The 24,778-nt window shown below is 57.3% G+C and overlaps 1 protein-coding gene across 1 annotated transcript in view; it reads right to left on the minus strand.

The window, feature by feature from the left end:
* HSPG2 (heparan sulfate proteoglycan 2) overlaps positions 1–24,778 on the minus strand; it is a 102,038-nt gene that overhangs the window by 48,672 nt on the left and 28,588 nt on the right. Inside the window, exons 2-22 of the mRNA XM_060015721.1 lie at positions 17,776–17,911; positions 16,509–16,553; positions 10,550–10,659; positions 10,390–10,448; positions 9,925–10,085; positions 8,711–8,761; positions 8,155–8,283; positions 7,704–7,958; positions 7,507–7,626; positions 5,375–5,506; positions 5,079–5,223; positions 4,833–4,984; positions 4,591–4,737; positions 3,065–3,228; positions 2,368–2,547; positions 2,076–2,272; positions 1,820–1,967; positions 974–1,101; positions 541–627; positions 394–452; positions 159–226 (exon numbers count right to left, since the gene is read on the minus strand). Coding sequence (XP_059871704.1) covers positions 159–226; positions 394–452; positions 541–627; positions 974–1,101; positions 1,820–1,967; positions 2,076–2,272; positions 2,368–2,547; positions 3,065–3,228; positions 4,591–4,737; positions 4,833–4,984; positions 5,079–5,223; positions 5,375–5,506; positions 7,507–7,626; positions 7,704–7,958; positions 8,155–8,283; positions 8,711–8,761; positions 9,925–10,085; positions 10,390–10,448; positions 10,550–10,659; positions 16,509–16,553; positions 17,776–17,911 — 2,673 coding nt within the window. The remainder of the gene's footprint in view (positions 1–158; positions 227–393; positions 453–540; positions 628–973; positions 1,102–1,819; positions 1,968–2,075; positions 2,273–2,367; positions 2,548–3,064; positions 3,229–4,590; positions 4,738–4,832; positions 4,985–5,078; positions 5,224–5,374; positions 5,507–7,506; positions 7,627–7,703; positions 7,959–8,154; positions 8,284–8,710; positions 8,762–9,924; positions 10,086–10,389; positions 10,449–10,549; positions 10,660–16,508; positions 16,554–17,775; positions 17,912–24,778) is intronic.

A 24,778-nucleotide genomic window follows, 5' to 3' on the forward strand; every position in this document is an offset into this window, starting at 1 on the left:
TGAAGGGGAAGACGAGCCCACCAGGCCCATCCGCCTGCAGCTAGGTCACCACCCACTGGCCAAGGAGCGACGGAGAGCATGGAGCCTCCTTCCTCCCTCGCCCAGCTGTGTGCTGGGACCCAAGGCCCCTGGGGTGGGGGAGGGGAGGGCACGCGTACCTTACAGAGGCAGGCCTCCCCAGAGGTCCCCGCGCTGCCTCGCTCATCACAGCGCACGATCTGCTGGTCTGGAGACACAAAGTAGGTATGGGCAGGCAAGATGGGAGTGGGATGGACATAATCTGGACAGAGTGGGGCGGCTCTCCAAGGATCATGGGGTTCGTGCTGGACTCGGGGACTGGGGCCTGGTGGGCAGCCCGGGGAGGTGCCAGGGGATGGTGGCTGCGGTACTCACTGGTGGGCCTGCACTTCCCGCCGGGCTGGATGGGGTTGCCCTCATATCCGGGGGCACAGCTGGGGGAGAGAGAGGGTTGTCAACGGCACTCCCATGCCCCCACCCACGATGGCCTGCTTCTCCCAGCCCCCACCGGCTCTCCCTCACCTCTCACAGCGGCGGCCCGTGTAGCCTGGGGCACACGCATCACACGTGGCTTGGCCATCCGTGTCCAGGAAGCAGGTATCTGAGAACCTGTGGGTACCAAGCAGACAGGACATGGGGCAGGGCTGCGATGATGGGCCAGGCGAGGGCTTACAGTCCCACTCTGGGAATGACTGCTGTCCACAGGGACACAGCAGGCTATGAAGCCCACCTGCTCTTGGTCTGCAGCCTCATAGCAACACTAGGAAGACAGATGGGCCCATTGTATGGAAAAGGAAGCAGGCCTGGAGAGGTCAAGGGACCTAGTATAATTTAGCGACCAGGTGAAGATTTGCACCCAGGCAGGTCTCCCATCTCCCTGCCCAGAGGATGCCCCTAGCCTGCAGCACTCCCCACTCCCTCAGCCCTATGTGCCCCATCTCGAGCTGGGTCTGACCTGCGGGAGGCGTCGATGTATGGGCAAGGGCAGGGCCGGCAGGCAGTGGCCGTGGCCTTGGTGGCGTCACCAAAGAAGCCGGCCTTGCATTTGTCGCACTGTGGCCCCTCTGTGCTGTGCTGGCAGTTCTGGGAGGAAGGGGAGGCGGTGGTTCAGGTTCTACAGAGCAGCCCTCTGACCCCAGCGTGAGGCCACGTTGGACCAGATGGGCTCCTTGAGGGGGGCCTTTGAGGCTAGCTGGATCAGCCCCTCCCATCATGCTGGAACTACCCCACAGCTTTGCAGACAGGGGAGCACCCGGCTCCATCCTGACGGGGAGCTCACCACCTCACGTGGCAGCCTGTCCCACAGAAGGTTCCAAACGCCTGCTTTGTATTGACCTAAACCCACATTCTTCTTCCAGTCCGCACCCACTGGCTAGTTTTGCCTTCTGTAGGCCGTTCCTTCTACCCCTGACAGCTCTTCAGGGATTTGGAGATAACAGTTTTTCCCCGCTTGAGGCTTCTTCCTGTCAGCTCCACAATCCCAGCTCCGCCACCATTCCTAAGGCATAATGTATGGTTTGTAGGCTCCTTCCTCTTAGGAATGCCCTGCTGAGGGCCGTGCTTTACACAGTACTCTCCAGGATCGGTCTGACCAAGGTGGAAGAGAGTAGCTCTTTCACCTCTCCTATCTGGACATAATATCTCTGTTAACGCATCCACAGGTCATGATGGCTTGGCTGGCAGCCATGGCAGTCACTCTGGAGGCTTGTGCTAAGCTCTGGGTACAAGGAAGCCTCAGCCTGAACCTCCCACTGAACCCTTGCCCCTAGCCAGGATCCAAGTGCCAGCTGGCATGACTCACCAGGCAGTGGCCATACACAGGGTCACAGGAGCTGGCATGGCCATTGCAGTTGCAGCCAGAGCAGGTGCCCAGGTAGGGCCCACCAGGCACCCGGGTGAAGTGGGCATCACAGCTCTCACAGGACAAGCCGGAATAGCCAATGGGGCATCTGTGGGGACAGGATCAAGACAGTGGCTGCAAGAACCATGAGGCCTTGCTGTTTCTCCCCTATCTTTGCCAGGGTCCCTGTGGTCCCCGGCCCTGCCGGGTCAGGCACCTGCACTCCTCTACGCTGTGGGCGCGGCCATGGCTGGTAGCGTGGGTGACAGTTGTATCCATGGAGATGTCACTCAGCCCCACGCTGGCCATCTTGGCGTTGTACACTGTCTGGATGAGCACAGCTTCCAGGCTCTGCAGCACCTGCAGCATCTCCGCTCGCTGCACTGGCCGGCCAGACTCATGGACCCAGTGCTCCTGGGTGTGGACAAAGGTGGGAGGGGTCATGCATCAGCACCTGCCCAGACTGTACCCCCTTCACCGCCAGCCCTGAGGGATCAGGCCCCACACACCTCAGAGAAGTGGACTTGGCGCAGGTTCACAGAACCGGGCTGGGTGGGTGTGTGGCCTCGGGACAGCAGGCGATGTCCGGCGCCCACCAGGACCACGTCTGGCCGCTGCACTGGCTCCAGCATGCCACGTGCCAGCTCATAGCGCACCTTGTAGCGCAGGGAGCCACCGTAGGAGTCCACCTGGCCGAGATAGGGCAGATCAGGGCTGGGCCAGTCATGGGCACGCTTGATTCCCACTGTGTGTCCACTCGTTCCCCTCCTCCCTCACTCTGCATAGCCGGTACTGCGTGTCCAGCACGGAGCTGGGCACAGGGAAGCAGAGATGGGTGCGACGGGTTCTGCCTTGGGGATGCTCAGTCCAATTTGGGGGAGGAGTCTGATAATACTGTGTAAAAGGTGCCCAGGGAGGCCGGAGGAGGGCACTGGGCCCAGCTCAGACGTGGCGAGTGATCCGAGAGGGCTTTCCAACAGCTGAGTCAGCATTCCTTCCAACCTGACAACGGCAGGCCTGACCCTGCCCTGAATGAATGAGCCGCTGCCCACGGCGGGCTGCGCTGGGGCAAGACAACATGTCTCCCAGAGCAAAGACTACCCTGCTGCCCCCCAGCTTCAGAGGGAGCGGAGCCCAGGCAGGTTCTGGGCATGTGCAGCAGGGCTCGGCCACCTCCCCATCCAGGGCAGCAGCCCAGCCTGTCACCTTGTTGCCCAGGAACTGCTCAGGCAGAGCCCAGAAAGAGTCATGGACCAGGAAGCGTCGGGACAAGTCGACCAGCTGGAACTCCTGCAGAGCGGTGTCGATCTGCAGCTGGGTGGAGGAGAGGGGCGGCATGCCAGGCTGCGTGGGCGTCGTCACATTCACGCCTGGGTGGCAAAGGGGAGGGGTGAGGGCCATGCATGTTCTGGCCTGAGATAGCCCCCTTGAGGGGCTGTAACCCAGAGAGATGGGAAAGTTTTGGGAGAAGTGTGATTTAGAGAGAACGTTAGTCTCTCTCCCAAAGTCAAATAAAAGCAAAGTTTTTTTTTTCCTCCTGAAGTTCTGAAGCGTCTCCCAAAGCATGCTCTGGGCAAAGCCAATGCTTCAGAATGATGGCTGGGAACCATCTGGGAACCCCAGGGTCAAGGAAAGATCAAGGGGATTTTTTGCAGCAGGACTTTTCAGAGCCTTTGCTTGCCAACAGATCCATGGACTGTCAGGGTTGGAACAGCCCTCAGGAGGCAGTACAGAGCTACACAGGGCTGAAGAATGGGCACCCAAGTCCTGGTTCCACCACCCTCCAGATGTGTGATCTGAGCAAAGGCCTCAGTTTCTCTGTCTGTAAAATGGGGGTAAGAGTGGCTTCGGTTAGCTGTTACTGTTGCTGTTATTATGACGGGTCATCTAGTCCAGCCCTCTCCTACACACACACACACACACACACACACACACACACACACGGATTCTCTCTACAGCACCTCCCAGATCTCGAGGGAAGCACCAACCATCCAAGAGATGGCACTTCTGTGATAATGGCAACGTTCCTGAACCCAGGTCCGTTTGACGCCTGGGCCCACGCCATTCTGTCTCTCAGAGCCAGAGAGAACTGAGTCCAACTCCCTGCCTTTACGTTTGGGAAAACAGGCCCAAAGAAGCCAAGAGTCTCAAAGTCACACAGGCAGTAACTAGTGCATCTGGAGGTCAGCCCCGGGCTAGGAAGATGCCAAAGCCTTGGCTCTTAATGCTGTGGGGTCACTGGTGCCTCTGCATTCTGCAGGGTGAGGATGATGAGGACAGTGAGGATGACAGCAGGAATACTTACTGGGCACCTACCAGGGACCAAGCACTGTTCTCAGTGGCTTATGCATATTAATCCATTAAGTCCTTGTAACAACCTGGGTAGTTAATATTTTATCCCCATTTTGTAGATGAGAAAACTGAGACACAAGATAGTAACTTGGCTAAGGGCACACAGGCAGTAAGGGTCAGGGTCAGGATTTGAACACGGACTCCGGCTCCAGAGCCCATCCTCATCGTCACCTAACGCAGGCGAATATCAACTGTGGGTTTGGCTTTTCCTAAAAATGTTTGTTTTCCCCTGAAATGCTCTTCTTACAGGGCTCAGCATTTCTTCAGCAATGCCGTGTCCCTCCCTGAACTGGCTCCACGTGTCCAGGGCATGCTGCTCTCCCATGTCTGCACTCTGAGCCCGCTGGAGCCTGCCGCTTGCCTCCCATCCACCAACGCACCCTTGAAGTCACTGGGCCGGTCAAAGCGCAGCCGGATCTGGTCTCGGAAGCGGCTGCTGCTCTGGCACACGGTGGTGATGCCAAAGCAGAAGCAGGGCAGGCAGGAGGCGCTGTGCTCCAGGTAGAAGTGCCCGTCGGGGCAGGGTCCTGTGGGGCGGCAAGGGAGCAGGCTACGGCCGGTCCCAGGCAGGCAGCCCCGGCTCCAGCCCCACGCCCGGTGCCCACCTGCCCATGGGCCGTACCTCGCTGCGGGATAAGCTCCAGGACACCGTCGGGGATGCCGAACACCATGCCTCGGGTGTTCATGGCCTCACAGGTGTAGGCGCCCTGGTCTCCCTCCTTCACATCACGAATGGTCAGCGTGCCACGGCCTCCCTCACTCGTCATTGTCACCCTGGTGGGCCCCGAGACAGAGGTGGGGGTCAGGCCTGGACCCCTGGCCGCACCTCCGCCACACCCCCAGCTCCTGCCGGGGCCCAGAGCTGTACCTGGGATGAGAGGGGATGTGGCCCCAGTTGAGTCTCCAGTTGATGATGGGGGTCGGGACGCCGATGGCCACACAGGTGAGGGTCACTGTCTGGCCCCGGGAAGCCTGGACCGACTCTTGGGGAGGGGTCACCACCTGGGGAGGCACTGGGAGATGCGAGCAGAAGTGAGGGGTGGGAGGGGCAAAGGGAGGGGGAGCGGGGTGGGGGTGGGGCAATGGCTCAGAGGAGCCAGGCCGGAGAAGAGACGGTGGGGAGGGGCCCAGGGCCCAGAGCTTGCCGCCCAGCTCCCCGCTCACTGCAGCCAAACTCGTCGCTGCGGTCGGGACAGTCGCTCTCGTCGTCACAGTGGAAGCTGGCCGGGATGCACGTGCTTGTGGAGACACAGCGGAACTGCGTGGGCCCGCATACGTCCTCGGGGTGCTTGGCGGCTGGGGACAGAGCCAGGTGGTGTGGGCAGTGGGCACTGCCCTCAGGGAGGACCCCCCATTACCTACCCATGCCCAACAGCCCACCCTGCCCACCTTCCCCAGGTGTCCCCAGGATCACTGTCTCATCTCGCCCACATGACAACACAGCTGCCCTGACCAGGCCCAGACCCAGACTCTGCTGCCACGACGCCGTCCACAACGTCACGGTCACCGGTCAGCAATGAAGCACACTCTAACTGCGTTCCCCAAGGCAGTTCTACCTGGCACGCCACAGTCACTCAGCTCCTCCCACAGCCAGCCACCAGAGAAGCACAAGACCGCTGGTCAAAGGCACAGCCCCAGTGGCCAGGATCTCTGGACGCCGGGAACACCTGGGCAGTTCTGGCTACTGGAAGGGTTTTGCGAGGGCCTGCCGCAGCCTGGACCTCGCTGCTCTGGACCCCTCTAAGTAGCCTGACCTGAGGCCATCTAGGGACTGGCCAGAGGCCTGGAGCTGGCGTGGCCCCAGGGCTGGGCCCCAGCTAGACATCTCTAGTAGATGGTAACTGACATTCTATTTCTGGAAGATTGAGCGTGATACAGACACACAGGCAGGGACAGAAAGGGCAGAGTGGTGCAGGAGTAGAGGTCACCCGTCCACAGAGAAGGCACAGAGAGGAGACCGGCAGGCAGCCACCTACTCCCACTCCCTCGGGGGCTTCTGTCCCAACACCCCACGAGCCCCCAAAGTCATCTGGCTTTCATGCTCTCTGTTCTGCGCTCTGTCAACAAGGACTTGGTCTTCCTTAGACTGTTCCCCCGCAGAGGCCTCTGAGAAGGGCTTTTCAACTAAAACCCTCAATTACTTCTCTGTCCCAAAGGGCCATGTTGTCAGGCAAGCTCAGAGCCACAAAAGGGCATCATAAAACTCTGTCAGTCTGCAGCACGACGCTGCTTCTCTCCAGGGTTTGCTGCAGAGCAGGGAAGGTGAGGGGAGGCAAGGAGGAGAAGCCGGACCAGCAGACCCTAGGAATGTCAACACGCACTCAAACATGTGACCCAGGATCACAGAGCAATGGTTAGAAGATTATCCTCAATCTTGGACTAATAAGCCCCAGGGTTCACCTCATAGGACAGAAACCACAAGATGCTACCTGATATGGTCTCTGAGTCTCCAGTCTCACCCATTTGACTGTCATAACGTTTATAACATTGACTAGATGGATGGACGAGCAATGGATAGATGGCTGAACAGATGAAGAGGAGGAAGGAAAGATGTTGGCTATATGAATGGCTGGCTGCCCGGAGAGCTGGCAAGACGGATAATGCATGGATGGATGATAGATGGACGGATGAACACAGGGTGGCAGGAAGGATGTTGGACAAATGGATGGATGGACAGACAACAGATTGATGGATGATAGAACGGATGATGAAATGGACAGAAGGAAGGATGCTGGATACGTAGATAGGTAGACAGACTGATGAAGAACTTTGCAGATAAATAATGGATGGATGGACAGTTGGATGAGTGCGTGGGTGAATAAATGGATGCAAGAGAGGAAAGATGCTGGACAGATGGACGGACAGATAGTGGATAGTTGAATGGTCACATGGATGAAAAGCTGGGCAGATGGAGGAACAAATAACTCAGAACCAGCTCTAGATGAAAAAACTCTAGACCCGTAAGAGGAAGGCTTTGACTCACACATACATCAAGGACCCCACCCCTTCATCAAGGGACGCTCGTGTATCAAGCCTACTCGTCTGACCCCCACACAAGCATATATGACAAAGAGAAGATGAATGGTAACAAAATAAATAAAGAGACATTAACCACGGGTAGTCTACTGCTTGCTACAAAGGCCAGCTCAGAGTCAAAGAGAGATAAACCTTAAAGTTTGTCCCCAGGGCCTCTACCACTCAGCCAGGGACAGCACGCAGACCTGCCCTCGAAGGGCTGGGGCTCAGGGAGCTAGGCCAATGGGCCGGAGATGCCGGAAGGACACCGGGACACTCACGGCAGTCGGCTTCATCGGTGCGGTCCTCACAGTCAAAGTCGCCATCACAGCGCCACAGCTTGAGGGCACAGTGCCCGTTTCCACAGGGGAACTCGTTGGGTTCACAGGGTGGGGTGGGGCCTGGGGGGACCAGGCAAGGTTCAGTGGCCATTTCCCCACCCCCTGCATCCCCTCCCACGCCCCTGCCCGGCCCTCACCGCAGTCCAGCTCGTCACTGCCGTCCCTGCAGTCCTCCTGCCCATCACACACGTAGTCTTTGGGGATGCAGTGCCCACTGCGGCATGTGGCCTCGTGGGGCCCACAAGGCACGGGCCTGCCTGGACTGGGGAACACAACCTGGGGAGCAGGGGTGGCTGGGAGCTGCCATGGGATGGTTGCCTCCGGCTGGGACGGTACAGGTGGTGTCTCCGCCAGAGGTGGTGGCTGCGAGCTGAGCTTGGGGACTGGCTCCTCTGTGGACAGAGCCCGCTTAGCGTTGGCATGAAGGGGTGGCTCCTCACCCCTCGCCCCCTGCCACTCCCCAGGCCCTGACCCTGTTATCACCCCTCCTGTGTCCCTGCCCACCTCCCACAGACCCCTTTGCCTGCAGCAAACCCTCGCAGCCCCGGACTGACTTGGAGGCCACCGTGTCCCCAGACCGCCCCTCACCACAATCGAGTTCATCAGACATGTCCCTGCAGTCAGGCCTCCGGTCACAGCGATACTCCAGGGCCACACACTCATTGTAGCGGTGGCAGGCAAACTCCGCCTCGGTGCAGACCCTTGGGAACTGGGGCACTGCGGGGGTGTGGGACAGTCAGAGAGGCAGGCAGGAGGTTGGCAGAAAATGTCACGGGTGGCACAGGCGCTGCAGAGCTGGGAAGGGGCTTTGGGGCTCCGTGTCAGGCCACGTGGTTTCTGGCAGACTCAGCGAGGGCACAGAGCACGTGGTGAACACATCCACAGCACATGTGGGATGTGGGCTATGTGGCAGTGGCCTCACCCATCCCTTACACAAACCCCACACACAGTTAACACACCACACCATGCAATGACCACAGCACACACGTGCGGGGCACAACCAGGCCTAGAGAGGATGCGGAGGAAGGGGAGGAGGGGCGGCCTGTGGGCTATGCCCAGCCATCTTGCCCTCATCCTTCCTTCCCCTCCATCCATTAGCTCGTCTAGTTACCCGGCTCAGGCTGGGTCTGGCTTACACTCTCACCTGGTGTCACTGCGGCCACCACAGCGGCCAGGGGGGGCGGGGGTGTCTGTGCTGGAAAGGAAGGTGTGATCAGCAGCCGGCCCACCTGGGACCTGGGGGCTATGGGCTGCAGGGCTGAACCAAGCCCATCCTACCATCCCTAGCCAGGAGGACTCATTGGAAAGTGGGGATAAGAGGACTGGAGCCTCAGCAATCTTCAGACCTGGGCCTGGGGATGCCCAAGAACAAGCTTGATCTTCGGGCACATGGACTGAGGTTTTACGTGCAGAACAAATGATTTCACCCTTTTTTTCTGATTGGGCGACACTATGGTAGGGATGAAGTTTGTTCAGTTCTGGGTTCCGCTTAGTCCGGGATGGTGACATTTCCCAGAGAGAGGACTGAGATGGAGACTGGGATGGGATGGGAACTGTAGCTTGTGAGGAATGAACTGGGACTGCTTGGCCTGGAGAAGAAAACACTCAGGGAGTTGAAACAGGAGACAGAGGGTGCAGTGGAAAGAAAGCTGGGCCTGTATAAAATGAATAACTAATAAGAACCTGCTGTACAAAAGAAATAAAAGAAAAAAGAAAAGAAAAAAGAAAAAGAGAAAGCTGGGCTGACTTGAGGGTACGAAGGCCGGGCCTGCGCATCTAACAGCTGTGTGGCCTGGGGCCAGTTTCCTGTTCTTTCTGAGCTGCGTTTCTCAGCTCGTCTCATCACAGGTTCTGGCAAGACCAGCAGAGACACAGGGTTTGGTTTACATTCTGGCTTTTGCACTATCTGTGTATGTGGATTTGGATAAATCATTTTTCCTCGCTGGGCCTCAGTGCCCTCATCTCTAAAACAGGAGAAATAATATCTGCTTCACAGGAATTCTTATGAAGACTGAACGGTCAGTGAAGAATTGTTGGTTATTATTAAACACAAAAGTGTTTTTGGACCTGAAAGCACTGTATGAAGAAAGGAATTATTATTACCTATTGTCGACATAGAGAGGTTAATAGAGAGTGGAAGTTGGGTCTACTGAGTACATGTTAGAGGAAACACAGGTTGCTCAACCCAAGCCAAGACTGCATAAAGATGGATGGGGCAGACTCATAAGGTAGTGAGCTCCCTGTCCCTAGTGGTGTGCAAGGCCACGCTAGGAGAGCCCACGGTAGTGACACTGGAAGGGGGCCCACATGAGTCTGAGAAATTGGAGGAGGTGACCCTCAGTTCCAGGGCGGGCTCACCTGTGCCCAGGCGTCGGAACTGGAATCCCTGGGGAGAGGTGATGTAGGAGGCGATGGAGCCACTGGAGATGACGGTGTGGAGCACCTCCTGAATCTGAGCCCCATCTGCATTCCCTTCGGAGCCCACATCCAGCTCCACAAAGACCCAGCCGTCCAGCTCCCTAGGGACGGGTGTGGGGGGCAGGGCAGCAGGGTGAGGAAGACGCCTGGGGTCTCAGCTCCTCCCTTGGCCCCCTGCCTGACGCTCAGACCTGATCTCTTGACTCTCCCCCTGCTTCTGGATAGCCTGTACCCCATGCAAGGCAACTTAAAGTCCAAATTGTACCCCTACCGATTCCCGAATTTCTACCAATAGAGGTTCAGCCCATTAGGCCTCTCTTGCCTCCCCTCCTGGCGCCCGGCCCCTCCCCATCCTTGTCAGTCCCTCACCAGCCCCCACCCCCCACCCCAGGGGACCCTTCTCACTTGATGAACACCACACTGACAACCTGGTCTCCAGGAATCTTCAAGTACTCTGACTCCAGCTGGAGAGGGACACAGCACCATCAGCCTCCAGATCCCTTCACCCCACCTTCAGTCCCGCCCTGCCCTACTCGGGGAGCTCCCCAAAGCCCCTTCACCTCACCGTGTCTACCACAGCCTCGGACACCTCTCGGAACTCCTCGGAGCCTGCATCCTCCAGCTGAGGGCTGTAGTCGATGGAGCGAGTGAAATTTACCAGGGCTCGGAAATAAACTGCAGAAAGGAGTGTGGGGGGGGTCGCTATGAGGGGCCCAGCCTGGCAGGTAGTGGCCTCAGGCAGCTGGGCCAGTGGGTGGAAACGGGGGGGGGGGGATGGTCCCCCAGAGGCCTCTCGCTGAGGCTGACACCTGTGTGCCCACAGCTGTGCCCAGCACTACCTGTAGGAGCACGTGCTGCAGTGACCCTGGCAGGCCGCCCAGGGATGAAAGCCGAGGCCCCACCCTTGAGTGAATGGCTTCAGCTAACAGGGAAAATGGCCCGATCCAGATACCAAGTGATAGTGCCGAAGAGAAGACCTCCACTGGCTCAGAGGAAGGCTGGGTAAGAAGGGGTGGCTTCCAGAGGAGGAGGACCTGGCACAGAATTTTTTTTTTGGCCGCGCCGCACCGCTTGTGGGATCTTAGTTCCCCGACCAGGGATCAAACTCGGGCCCCCCGCGGTGAAAGCACTGAGTCCTAACCACTGTATCGCCAGGGTAGTCCCCCTTTTTTTTTTTGGCACAGAAATTACTCGAGAGTGACCATGACATGCTTCCCCACCCCCCCATTCATGCCAGTCATCACCCTCAGGGCTCAGCTCAGTCATCACCTCCTCCAAGAATACTGCCTGAGCTGCCCTCCTTTCCCAACCCTGTCTGGGTAGAGGTCTCTCCTCTGGGGGTCCCCCAGCCCCCTGGCTTCTCCCATCAGAGCACCTGCTACCCCACGTGGCACAGATCCTGCCAGAGCATCGTCATAAAGATCGTGGGTTCTGAGGTCAGCCACACATCAGGCGTGGACCTTACCTCTCTGAACTTCTGTTTCCCTTTTGGTCAAATGTGCATATTAATTACATTTACCACACTGGTGGCTGTGGGGAATAAATGATATCATGCTTACAAGGCCGTCTCCCTGTGCACGAAGATGCAGCGCCTGACATAGAGCAAGTGCTAGGGAATCAGGAGCTGCTGTCATCTTTCTCTCTACTGCTAGACTATAAACTTGATGGGGGGAAACCTCGGATCTCATTCACCCTGTACCCCAGTGCTTGCATAGAGCCTGGCACAGAGGAGGTGCCTAATAAGTGATTGCTGAATAAATTCATAGCAGATTGGGGTGAGCATACACTTACAACTATTGTTTATTAAGCACCTACTATATACACTTTACACACATTAAATCTCATAATGTTCAGAGTGCATAATAGAAGTTATAAATATGAGTTGCAAATGAATCATATATATGTACACATACACACACACACACACGCACACACAGTGCTTAGATCAGAGCCTGGCACATAGTAGGGGCAATATAATATGAGCTATTACTATATGAGAGGCAGTATAGCTTAGTGGTTAAAAGCTCAGCCTCTGGAGCAAAATTTCCACTTACAATTAAAATAACTTAAAATTGCCCTGTGACCTTAAGCAAGTTACTTAATCTCCCTGTGCCTCAGTTTCCTCATCTATAAAACAGGGACGATAGTAGTGCCCACCCCAGAGGGCTGTTGGGAGGATGAAATAAGATAATGAATGTAAAATGCTTATGGCACTACCTGGCTCACACTAGGGGCTGCATGCGTTAGCTGTATTATCTCTGGTCTTTTCTTTTTTTTTTTTTTTTTTTTCAGTACGCGGGCCTCTCACTGTTGTGGCCTCTCCCGTTGCGGAGCACAGGCTCCGGACGCGCAGGCTCAGCGGCCATGGCTCACGGGCCCAGCCGCTCCGCGGCATGTGGGATCCTCCCGGACCGGGGCACGAACCGGTATCCCCTGCATCGGCAGGCGGACTCTCAACCACTGTGCCACCTGGGAAGCCCCTATCTCTGGTCTTTAAGGCAAACTGAAGGAATGGATTTGGTTTTATTTCTTCCCATCTGAGAGAGGCATTCATTCATTGCTTTATCGAATCTATACTGAAGGTCTTTCATATGCTTGGCAGTGTTCTAGGGGCAAGGGATATAGCAGCGAACTTCATAAAGATCACTTTCTAGGGGGAGGAGAAAGGAAATAGAACAAATGGGCAAGGAATATATGGACTATGAGGGAGAAAAAAACAAGGGCTGGGGGAGCGGGCGTGCTGGCGTGGGGGTAGCTCGCTACTTCCCCAGGGCAGCCAGGGAGGCCTCTCCGCAAAGGGGATGCTTGAAGGCAGAGAGTAAGGTACTGGGAGGCCTCTGAGAGAAGCGCACTCCAGGCAGAGGGGACAGCAGCTGTGCCTGAGGCAGAAGTGGGCTCTGAGAAGTGACAATCAGCGTGTGGGCAGCAGAGCAGGGAGTGGCACTGGCTGGGCCTGTCCTCTTTCCCCTTTACTCTGTCCGGCAGGTCCACAGGTGCACACGCCCTCTGCGCCTGGACCCTCCCGCTCTGCGGCTCACGGAGCAAGTCCTGGGCACATCAGGACGGCAGCCTAGCAAGCAGCCGGAGGGAACTCCTGCACCAAGAGAAGGTGCTTGTGAGGGCAGCGCTGCCTGCGCTGAATCACGGGGACCATGCTGGGCTGGGCTCCTGGGTGCCGGGCGGGCGGGGCCCCGTGGGCTGGAGCGTGAGGGCCGCAAGCTTGGCCACAGAGGCCTCTTGTGAGCTGGCACAGAGGCCCATTGAAAGTCCCCCACCCTGGCCCCTGGCCTCAGCCCTGCGGCCCAGCGCGGGCGAGGGGGCCAGGCCTGCCCAGGAATGTGCCCGCTGCTGGGGGAGGGGGCTGAGGCTCCACAAAGCCCCTTTCTACTAGGGCCTGGGAAGGGCACGGACCCTCCAACCTGACCCCACCCCCTGCCTTCTCCCAGATCAGGGGCAGGTCAGGATGAGCACACCCCCTTTTCCACCCTGAGCGGCCTCCCTGTGGCAGGTATCCGAGGGCTGGGGCAGAAGGTGAGTTTCAGGAACCAGCCCCCAGAGCTGAGGGTGCTGGTGGGAATGATGCAGACTGGGGTGGGAGTGCTCTCTGGGCGCCTGCCTGGCTGACCAGCTCCACGCTGGTCCTCATCTGACCCCATCTGGACAGCTCAGTTGGAGCCAATGGCTGGAGGGACGGGAGGCCCAGAGCTGCCCGGCACCCCGAGTGGGGTGGGGGACACACACCTGACCACCCCCAGCCCCGGAGCCAACTACCCCACCTACGCTCGATACCCTGTCCCTGCTCAACAGAACTCGTCCCCCACACACCTGGGCCCCCGAACCCCAGCCCAGTCCCTCTGGGTCCCCAGGATCAGCGAGGCCCGAGGCCCTAGCCTTTTCCCCGAGGGGTTGCTGCATCCATCCTGCCTACACCAGGGGTCCGGCCCACTGGGCTTAGATTGTGTGCCCGGCTGGGGCCTGGCTGCCTCCTGGGCAGGGGCAGGGGAGAAGGTGAGGCCAGCTGGGTGGGGACAGAGGCAGGCCTGGCCCCAGACTCTGCAGAGAGGTGCCTCTGACCTTCAAGTGTGACCAAGTGTAGGTCGGGGCCGGGGGGGGGGGGGGGGGGGTGGGGGGGGGGGGTGGGGGGGGTGGGGTGGGAGGTGCGGAGAAGACAAAGGAGTGAGAGGAAGAGCTAGGAGAGAGGAGGGGGAGGGAGAGAGGGAAAGGCGACTCCTCCTCGGGCTCCAAGACCATCACACCAGCCACGGGAGGGTGGCCCGGGGGTGGCCCAGGGCCTGCAGAGAGGGAGGTGAGGAGGGGCAGAGACAGCAGGGAGGTGGCGAGACCAAAGGGAGAGACAGAGGGGGGAAATGACAGAGAGACACAGAGACTGATGGAGACAGAAAACAGAAAGAGATGAAGCAGACAGAGAGAAGGAGACAGAGACACAGAGAGATAGATACAGGCAGAGACACAGAGAGAAAGTGGTGGGGAGAATGAGAGAGAGAAAAGACGAGACAAAGGCAGATTGAAAAGAGGGAAAGACAGAGGGACATGGAAGCAGAGATGCAAGTCCAAGAGGTGGAGGGAGAGAGGCAGCGTGAGACAGAGACACACAGAGTAGGAAAGAGATGGCCCAAGGCAGGGGAGGGAGGGAACAGGGGAGACATGTAGACAGTTTGTCAGCAGGACAGACAAAGAGACAGTCAGAAGGTGGAAAGATTGGGCGAGGGGAGGTGGGTAGGGTTCCCAAGGTGGGGAGGCAGAGCCAGGAGCTGTCCAGGAGGGGTCCTGGCCTGGGGGTGGCAGTCAGGGCTGGGACAGAGCCAAGGGGAGCCGCAACCCTGCCCGAGGGAAGGGGTGAGGGAGGAGCCGTCTCAGACATTCCAGGGTCGGGGGTTGGGTCAGTCAAGGGGTGGCCAGGCACGGCCCCATCATGGTCAGGACGGCCCTTGCTCACCAGAGTTAGGAGGGACCTGCCCTTGGGCAAGGCTGAAGCAGGCACCCTGACCCTGGGAATCAGGGAGACTTATCTGATGCCCCCTGGGCTGAGATGCAACCCAGCTGCCTGGACCTGCCCCAGGGGCAGCGGGCTGGTGCCAGCGTTTGGGTCCGGAGGGCCTAAGGCCCCACATCTTCCCACAGATCAGCCCCACCTACAAGGAAAGGCTCCTGCCCTGCCCTTGGGCCCTCCCCGGCTGCTGCCCCCCATCCCCATCCTTCCCCCACCTCTGGCTTCTCTCGCCCTCATAGCTGCTTCTCATGGGACGAGGTGGGCTAGCAAGGACCACTCAAAGCAGGTGGAGCTGCTGTGAGCAGCCCCCTGGGAGGGGCTCTAGATATTTCTGAAGGGACAGGGTGGACTGGCCCAGGGCCGCAGCAGGCAGACTTGGCTTGGCAAGAGGCAGCTCCCAGAGACGCATCAGCACAGGCCATTCTGGGGTGAGCATTGTGTGCATGGGGCCCACCTGACACCCGCACACAGGCCCCACCCAGCTCCCAGGCATCTGCAGCCCTGCAGAGACCTACACATGGAAAAGCTTCAGGCACTGTCTGCGTCCCAGGTGCTGGGAGGTCACAGTCAGGACTGTGCCACCCAGGGGTCAACCCTCCTATCCATACTGGCCCGGTTAGGATGCCACCCTCTGGCATTGGGATGCTTCTGATACTCCAGCCGTAGGGAGGCAACCCCGTCCCTGGAGGGACCCAGGCCAGACTCGCCCCAGGCCTGCTGGGGTGGGCAGCACAGGGATGCAGCGGGGCCGCCCAGTGGTGACTCTGAGCTGAGCTCCATCCTTGGCCCTGATCACGTTGTGCCCAGGCACTGGCTCCCAGAGAAGGCAGCAGGAACCGCATGGCTTTGTCCCGAGTAGTTCCTTCTCTCGTCAGAATCCCAGGGTGGGAGGAAACAGAGACTGTGAAGCCCCGGTCCCAGCGCTGGGCCAGCTCCTGCTCTGGCTGTGCACTTGGAGTGCTGGCAGAGTGGGCAGCTGACGGAGGCCTGATTCCTTTCCCTCCAGGAAGCCCAACCCTCTTTCCCCAACCCAGGAACTTCGGCTTCCCAGCAGGTGACCCGACCTAAGGCAGGTTCCCTCCCAGGTCCAGCTCTTGGCTTACCCGAATGCCTGTGCCACAGAGTCCCCTCTCTCTGCCCACCCCTGCCTGGGGTCCCCCACTCTGCAGCATTCACCCCCAAGGAGGGCTCTGGGGAAGGACTCCACAGCTGAGCCGCCCAGGGAGGTGAGAATCTGGCTTTGAATGCTGAGTGGCTGACTTTCAGTCCCTATCAGAACCGGGCATTTCCCAGCACAGGCAGGCACAGAACCTGTCCATACCCAACCTTGCAGGGACTGGCCAACCAAGGCACACAACTGTCACTCAGCGGGGATGAGACCATCCCCATGGCAGGCACAAGGAGCCCTCAAGGCCCTCAGTCCAGGAGATGCCGCCTCTGTGGCTGGAAAGACCTAGTCTGGGGCTTCCCCGGGGGCAGGATGGGGGCCTGTGCGATGCCCCCAGATACTTACCCATCTGGAAGTCCCCGCTGCCCAGGTCCCCGCTGCCCACACCATCTACAAGTAAAAGAGAGACTTATTCAGCAACAATTAATCTTTGTTGAGCACCTACTGGGTGTCAGGCACTGTTCTGGGCACCTGGCACACGGTGGGGAAGGTCATGAAAACACAGCTGTTGCCTCCTCTCCACACTTAGGGAGGGCCGGCCTGTAACCAGCTTGGAAGCCTCCATCAGAGAGGGTGTGGACCAGGAGGGATGGGGCGGGTGGCGCCAGGTCCGACTGGCCTCTAGGTGAGAATGGGAGGAAGTGGAGTAGGGGGCCGTAATCATCCTCCACTGTGCACTGCCCACCACCCTCCCCTTAGGTCCTGCTCAATCTGGGCTGTAAGGAGAAGCAGCCACCAGTCCCGGGTCACACAGTTTTAAGTGGAGGATCCTGCGGTCACTGGGACCAGGGCTCAGGATGCACGCAGCTTTTAACCCACCTCTTTTTTTTCTGAACTAAAAAAAAATTGAAGTATAGTTGCTGTACAGCATTATACAGGTTACAGGCATACAATATAGCGATTCTCAATTTTTTTTTGTTTTTGGCTGTGCCACGTGGCTTGTGGGATCTTAGTTCCCCGACCAGGGATCGAACCCAGGCCCCCGGCAGTGAAAGCACCAAGTCCTAATCACTGGACTGCCAGGGAATTCCCGTGATTCACGATTTTTGAAGGTTATACTCCACTTATAGTTATTATAAAATACTGGCTATGTTCCTCATGATGTACAACATATCCTTGTAGCTTATTTTACACCTAATAGTTTGTACCTTTTACTCCTCTACCGCTATATTGCCCTTCTCCCCTCCCCTGTACCCACTGGTAACCCACTAGTTTGTTCTCTACATCTGTGAATCTGCTTCTTTTCTGTTATATTCATTAGTTTGTTGTATTTTTTCGATTCCACATATAAGTGATATCATACGGTATTTTGTCTTTCTCTGTCTGACTTATTTCACTTAGCATAATGCCCTCCAAGTCCATCCATGTTGCTGCAAATGGCAACATTTCATTCTTTTTTAGGGCTGAGTAGTACCTCATTGTATATGTATATACCACATCTTTATCCAGTCATCTGCTGATGGACACTTAGGTTGCTTCCATATCTTTCTTAGTCCATCTCCTGAAGTGCCACCTTGGGCAAGCATCCTGGAGCCTCTTTAAGGACCGGTGGGAAGAACCCCAATTCCGTCCTTACCCCTTCCACTCCCAGCCACCAGAACCCTCTGCTCACCTCCGGAGGCCTCATCAGCCAGGAAGTCCTCATCATCAGAAAGGTCTGAATAGCTCCAGCCAGCACGGCCCACTGTGACTGTCTCTGCATCCTCGGGCAGGGACAAGCCATCATATGCCCTCAGCCCGCAGGTTACCTGTGGGACACCACACGAGCAATTGTGTCAAACTCTTCAACTCCTGCCAAGCCCAGGACCCCTCTTCTCACTTCAAGGGGGGGGCCAGAGTCCCACCCCAAGGCCCTCCGGCAGTTAAATCAGACACGGTTTGGCGAAGACAGTCAGGCTGGGGCTGTACCATTGTTTTTGACTCAGTTTCCCCAAATCTCATTAGCCCCTGCATGAATCCTCAAATAAACTTATAAGTTTGTTTTGGGCCACACTGCACGTCTTGTGGGATCTTAGTTCTCCGACCAGGGATTGAACCCGTGCCCCCTGCAGTGGAAGCGCGGAGTCCTAACCACTGGACCGCCAGGGAAGTCCCGACAACAAACTTAAAATCCCTTTGGTAAGTGACGACTCTTCTTCCTTTGGAGAAGGCAAGTGATATCCAGGACATGCGTTAGTGGACAGGGATACACAGGCAGGTAAAGGGTGACCAGGGCCAGCAAAGATGGGGGATGTGGGCAGGTGACAGGGTGGCCAGGGGCAGCATGGATGGGGGACAGAAGCAGAAATGGAGGGGAGGTCAACTGAAGCTGCTGCCGCCGACAGCAGCCCCCTGCGCCCCGCCCCAGCGGTCTTGGCCACCTCTTTCTGCCTTGGTGTGGCCTCCAAACCTCCAGGCCACAGGGAACACATTCCAGCCACGCTGGAGATCAGCTCTGGCACTTGTGGGCACACTGACAGGATCATCTGCACACCCAGAAGCGGGGGTGGAGCCCAGCTGCTGGGCTGAACGGGGGCAGGTCAGGCGTGGTGTCAACTCATGTGACCTCGGGCTGCAGCTGAGCCCAGCACAAGCTCCACCTCGGGCTCCCGTTCCACAGAGGGGCGGCTCGGACCCCGCACCTTGCAGGCCGGCGCAGAAGGGCCCCCGCAGCCATGACCCCTGCCTTTCTTGGGGATGGGTGCGGACAACGAAGGCCTCTTTCCACTTAGACAAGATTGAGGTGTTTCCAAAGGAGTTTTACAAAATAACTTAGAGGAAAACAAACCCAGCAGAGCCCCCAAGGGAACCCCAGAGCCCCCAAGCACAAGAGTGCATGGATTCACACACCCAGCCCCAGATGGCCTGGCGCGAGTGTCTCAGGCCTGCCCTGGCCTCAGCCCTATCTGGGGAGCCCAGCCTGACCAGAAGGAAATAGTCTCACTTGTGAAAACCAAACCCGGCCCTCACTGGCTAGACAAGGTGGTGGCAGCAGCAGAGAGGGCCAAAGAGAAGAAGAAAAACAGAGAAACAGCCAATCCTTCTCCCTCCCTGCTTCCCCAACTTCACAGAGCGCATGTCTTGGAGCCTCTGGCCTTTTCTCAGCTGGTGCCTCTTTTGGAATGCCCTTCCTCCTTTTGTTTACCGGGCTAACTCCAGTTCATCCTCCGAAACTCACCTAAACATCACCTCCTCTAACTACTCAGTAACAAAATGGAACAAATTCCATATAGGCCTGGAAACATGGAGGAATCTCAAACACATTATGCTGAGTGAAAGAAGCCAGACACAGAAGACTCCATAGCATATGATTTCACTTATATGAAACCCACGGGGGAAAAGTCTAATCTATAATGACAGAAAGATCTGTAGTTGCCTGGGACCAGGGATCGGGTGCGGCTGTCCGGGAAGGGTCACAGGAAACCTTTTGGAGTAACGGTCCCCTGGTTATATACAACTCATTCTCATTACTGAATTGTACACTTAAAGTGGGTATGTTTTATTGTATGTAATTTACACCTCAATAAATATGACTCAAAAGAAAATCTCCTCTGGGAGGCTTTGTCATGACTCCTTGGCCTTTCCAGCCACCTCTGCCCCTAGGCTGGGTTCTGGGCCCTCCAGGGCTCACACTGTAATGACCTGTACCTCCACTGGAATGACAGCATCTTGAAGGCATGGCCTGTGATGAGCTCATCTCTACCTTCTCAGCACTCCATGTTCAATAAATGCTTGAATAAACGAATGGACAAAAGTGTCATCACCTATTAATTCTAGCTGCTTCCTGAACATGACTTGTTCTGAAGGTACCACCCACCCTCAAGCAGTCTATATGCATCTCCCTCCCAGGCTGGGAGCTCCCTGGGGGGAGGGGCTGGGTGCCAATTGGTCATCTTTGTGTTTGCAGTGCTACCAAGCCTCACGTAATGTCTGCACTGCCCATGTCTTATCCCCTAAAGCCCTTCCCCACACAATCCACGGGCATATCCCTCCTCCTGTTCCTTTTTTTTTTTTAAATGTATATATTTTTGAATTCACATGTATTTTATTTCATTATTTTTTGGCCACACCGCGCGGCATGTGGAATCTTAGTTCCTCGACCAGGAATTGAACCCGCGTCCCCTGCATTGGAATCGCAGAGTCTCAACTACTGGACCACCAGGGAAGTCCCTCCTGTTCCTTCTCTCCCCTCCCTCTCCCTCTGGACAAGTGCCCATTCCAGCCCTGGGTGGCCAGTAGACCTCTGGGCCATGCCCATGAGGTCTGCATCCAGGAATAAGCCTTAGAACCTCAAGGAGCTGGTGAGAAGTAGATTCCTGGGCTCCTTCTCAGAGCCGCTGAGTCAGACTCTCCCCACCCCAGCTGGGAGGGTTAAAGTCGTGCATGCTCAGGGGATTCTGACACTCACGGGTTACGAACCACAAGACTAGCCCCCTACCAGGGTTTCTCCTTCCTCCCCTGGGTAGGGGTAGAGGGCAATGTTCCCACTGGGTTGGGGGCAGGGGTGGTCCTGAGAAGGCCCTGATTGACCTAAGGGGAGTGCGGCTAGGGCTGGTGCAGGGGCACTGACACTGGGCAGAGGAGGTTAGAGGGGCAGGACCCTCCCCACTTGGGGAGGGCTCTCTTTGTGTCATTGCCACCCCCTCTCCCTCCCCATGGAAGTAAGGCTGTGGAGGGCATGCATGGTGCACAGAGATTCCTGGCACCCCCTAGACACCAGACTGCTGTCTGGAAAGGAAAATCCTGGTGGTAAGCAAGGTCTAGAGCTTCTCCCAGGGAGGGAGAGGCCACCGGGGCTCGGGAATGGACAGGAAATAGCAAAGATTCAACTTGGAAAAAATGCTAGGAACACACATCTGCAGTGAGAGGAGAGAATCCAGAGCATGGCGGGTCCTGGACCGAAGCCCCTCCACCCCAGGGACCCCAGGAAATGGTCTCTGTGCATGCCAGCCTGCCCTTGCTCGCAGTCCCTACCCCAGGACCTGAGGCTTTGGGGTCAGATAAGGGCCTGCAGCAAGGCACAAGCCAGCAAGTGCAGAGACTTCACTTGTGGAAAGCTGAAGATCAAAAGGTTTTCACAGCTGTATTTTACATCTAGGAAGGGAGATGAAGCCAGGCTGCAAAGAAGCTTCCAGAAAGAGCACAAAAGAGCTTAGGACTTTTGCTTAGCACAAAAAAGTCTTAGGACTTGACCATAGAAGGGAATTTGGATTCAGAGCTGGAAAGTCCAGGGTCTACGTGGACTAACATTTACTGAGCACTTACTATGCAGCAGGCACTCCTCTAAGGATTTTGTAGGTGTTAACCCAGGTCAGGTGTCAGGTAACCCCACTGTAACGACGGGGAAATGGAGCAGAGTCAGGAACCTGCTTGAAGAGCTAGCACAGGGTAGAGCTGGGATTTGAACCCTGGTGGTCTGGCCCCAACAGCTAAGTCCTTACCACTGTGCCACACCACCTCTGTAACGAAGGCTGTGGAAGAGACGAACCAACTGAGGTCACTGAGAGTCACTCCCACATAGCCTCTCAACTGCAATTCCCAGTTTACAGGGCATTTCCTCAGCCTCAGTGTCATGTGACCCTGACAATGACCCCCTGAGATGGATGAGCTGGTGCGGATGGCCCCCCCTGGCTGGCAGAGTCAGGACTGCCCCAGGACCTCTGAGCTCCCTACCCCAAGCCCCTGCTCCCCAGGAAAGGACATGGGGCTGGAGCTGGGCCTCTGGGCTGGCCATGAGGCCCAAGCAATGGGCAGGGCCAGGAGGCCCAGGGCTGACCAGTCTCCATCCCCAACCGGACCAGCTCCCAGGATGGCTCATGGGATGCCTGAGCTGGCAGCGTCCTGGACCCATACAGTGGGTGCTTAAGGTCCCAAGGAGGGCCATCAGTGGCTCCAAGGTCAAAGGCAGAAATAGAACCCAGGTTTCCTGCGCTGCAGCCTGTCTCCGGCTGTGAGGGAGCCCTGCTTCCTTCCAGAGGAACCCCGTGCTTCAGGCAGGCGTTGGAGCCGGATGGCGGGGCCAGACAGGAGGGGTCCAGAGGGCAGGCCTGGGTCAGAGAGGAAGGAGTCAAACAGAGAAGGGGATTTTCCAGACCCTGCAGGTTCCTGGCGAAGGAAAGGAAGGGGCAGCTGACTCACACAGGCCAAGGACTGTTCTAGACTGCTAGGAACAATTGCGTGCGGTGGAGGTGTGGGCAGAGTGCCCCCACACACACAATGGCCAGGCGCTCCCTGAACACAGGCAGGGTGAGGCAGTGGGGGGGCCAGACAGGCAGGATATCAAACAGACGGGGGACTTCTGGGAGGCGCCCACTCTCAGAGGCTGGGTTGGATCCAGGCCCTCCAGCGAGGATGAGGTCGCACATGGAGCTCCAGGTCCAAGTCCTGCAAAGGCTCCTTGGGGACCGGGGACATCGGCCGCACCTTCCTCTCCTGGCCTGGGTGAGGATGCAGAAGGAGCCAAGGATGTCTGGGAAGAGTGTGGGGGTGAAAGGTCAAGCCATGAGCGAGGGGTATAGAAGGCAGAGGTTTTGGGGTACAGGGGTAGGTACAGATACAGATAGTGGATATGGGGTGTGGGGTTTTCAAAAGGAGTTTTTAGGGGCTTCCCTGGTGGCGCAGTGGTTGAGAGCCCGCCTGCCGATGCAGGGGACACGGGTTCATGCTCCGGTCCGGGAAGATCCCACAGGCTGCGGAGCGGCTGGGCCCGTGAGCCATGGCCACTGAGCCTGCGCGTCCGGAGCCTGTGCTCCGCAACGGGAGAGGCCACAACAGTGAGAGGCCCACGTACCGCAAAAAAAGAAAAAAAAAAAAAAAAGATAAAAAGGAGTTTTTAAGTGAGGATTGTGGGTCTTGTGGAGGTTACGTGTATAGACAAGAGTTTCCGGCGCTGCTAAAATCAAAGCTGTAGGAAGAGACACAGCGGCAAGTGAAGAGACGACCATAAAAATGGTCACTGTCCGCGGAGGGCTTTCCCCGTGCCAGGCCCTGTCCTCAACATACTCAACTAATCCTCACAGCAACCCGGGAGGGCTGGCACTACAGGGCCACTATCCCTCATCTGCAATAAGGGAAATCCAAGGAGCTCCGAAAACCAAGAGTGGTTTTTTTTGTTTTGTTTTTAGTAAGTTTATCGCAAGCTCATTTGGTGTCAAGTCCTGACCTAAATTGACATGAAGCTATTAATAGCTTATCCACTCCACTTAGGGTCAACAGTCATACATTTTGCCGCAGCAATATTAATGTGTTTGATTATGGGGTGTTGCCCCAGACTCTACCGAGGATGGCACATCACAGCTGGCATATGCTCTATGTCACCTTTCTCAAGTTTGGAAACTTCTGAATTCCAAAACATGGCTGACTCCAAGGGTCTCAATTAAGGGACTGTGAACTTATAACTGTTATTTCCATGTTGCAGGCTCGGAGAGGGTCATCTGTGTAAATGGGAGTAAGCACGTAAGTCATCAGCCTCGTACCTTGCATAGGTAGTGCGCCATAAGCATTAGAATTAGTACCGTGCAGGGGCACAGGGTAGGGGTGAAGGGCTGAGAGGTGATGAAGTGATGCACTTCATGATGGGATTTGGGCTCGGGCCTAGGGTCACCTTCCGGTCTGGGATGAAGGGAGGGGTCTGGCTCTGCTGCCCAGGCCCTGGGCGGGCTGGCTGGGTGGGGCCCTGGCTGGGGGTGAAGCGTGGTTTCAAGGCTCAAATGGTCTGCCTGCTCTGAGGTTGATTCTGGGAGGACTGGAGGACTTCGGGCTTCTCCAGAGACATTCTTCCCATGTCTTGGGCAGCCAGCCCATGCCCTCCCCCCACCTCCCCATGGTCCAGGCCTGGGGCTGAGCCCTCCACCACCCCACAGCTGGGCAGGAAGGCCTGAGTACCGCAGTCCCCAGGGTGGCTGCAGCTGCCTGGAGTGAGCTCACTCCATCAAAATCCAGAGACAGCGTGCGGGTGGGGGACAAACGAGCCGCTGCCTGCCCACCTGCCTTCTGCCAGCACAGACTCTGCCCCCTCCCCCACCCAAGGCGGAGGGACCAGCAAAAGCGTGACCCGAGGCCCCCGAATCTCCAGGGAGGGACCCAAACTCAGACAAGTTCCTCCTCCCACTCTGCTGTGACGCAGGCTCCCAGATAACTCCCAAGTGCTCCCCACACTCTGCTACAACCCAGGCCCCAGATACGGGGTCAAGGTGCCATGCCCCACCCCCAGGCTGCTGGGTACCTTGTCCACGGGCAGCAGACGGCAAAGGGGAAGGAATCTGTCGGAGCAGCACTTTGTTGTGCAAACTGCCAGGGGCGGGAGGGCCCAACACAAAGGCCAAAAGGCCTTTAATCCCCTGGCAGGCTGAGAGGGGCGCCGGGCCGGAAAGGAGGCGGCCGCAGCCTCCTCTGGATGCCTGCACTGCCCGTGCCGCTCGGGAGCCCTGCCAGCTTCCCACACTTGGGCTCCCAAGGCGGCAGGATCTTCGCCAGTCAGGTGGCCGGGAAGGACACAGATCCCCCGAATAAGGAGAACGACCGAGGCTCATCAAGTGCTCACCATGTGCAGACGCTGAGATAAGGTCTATAAGAGGCTTATCTCACGCAAACCCACAACCTCACAAGGCAGATACTGGCGGCTCCCCCACTTTTCA

Source organism: Delphinus delphis, chromosome 1 (assembly GCF_949987515.2).
Source record: "Delphinus delphis chromosome 1, mDelDel1.2, whole genome shotgun sequence".
In the NCBI taxonomy this organism is placed as follows: Eukaryota; Metazoa; Chordata; class Mammalia; order Artiodactyla; family Delphinidae; genus Delphinus; species Delphinus delphis.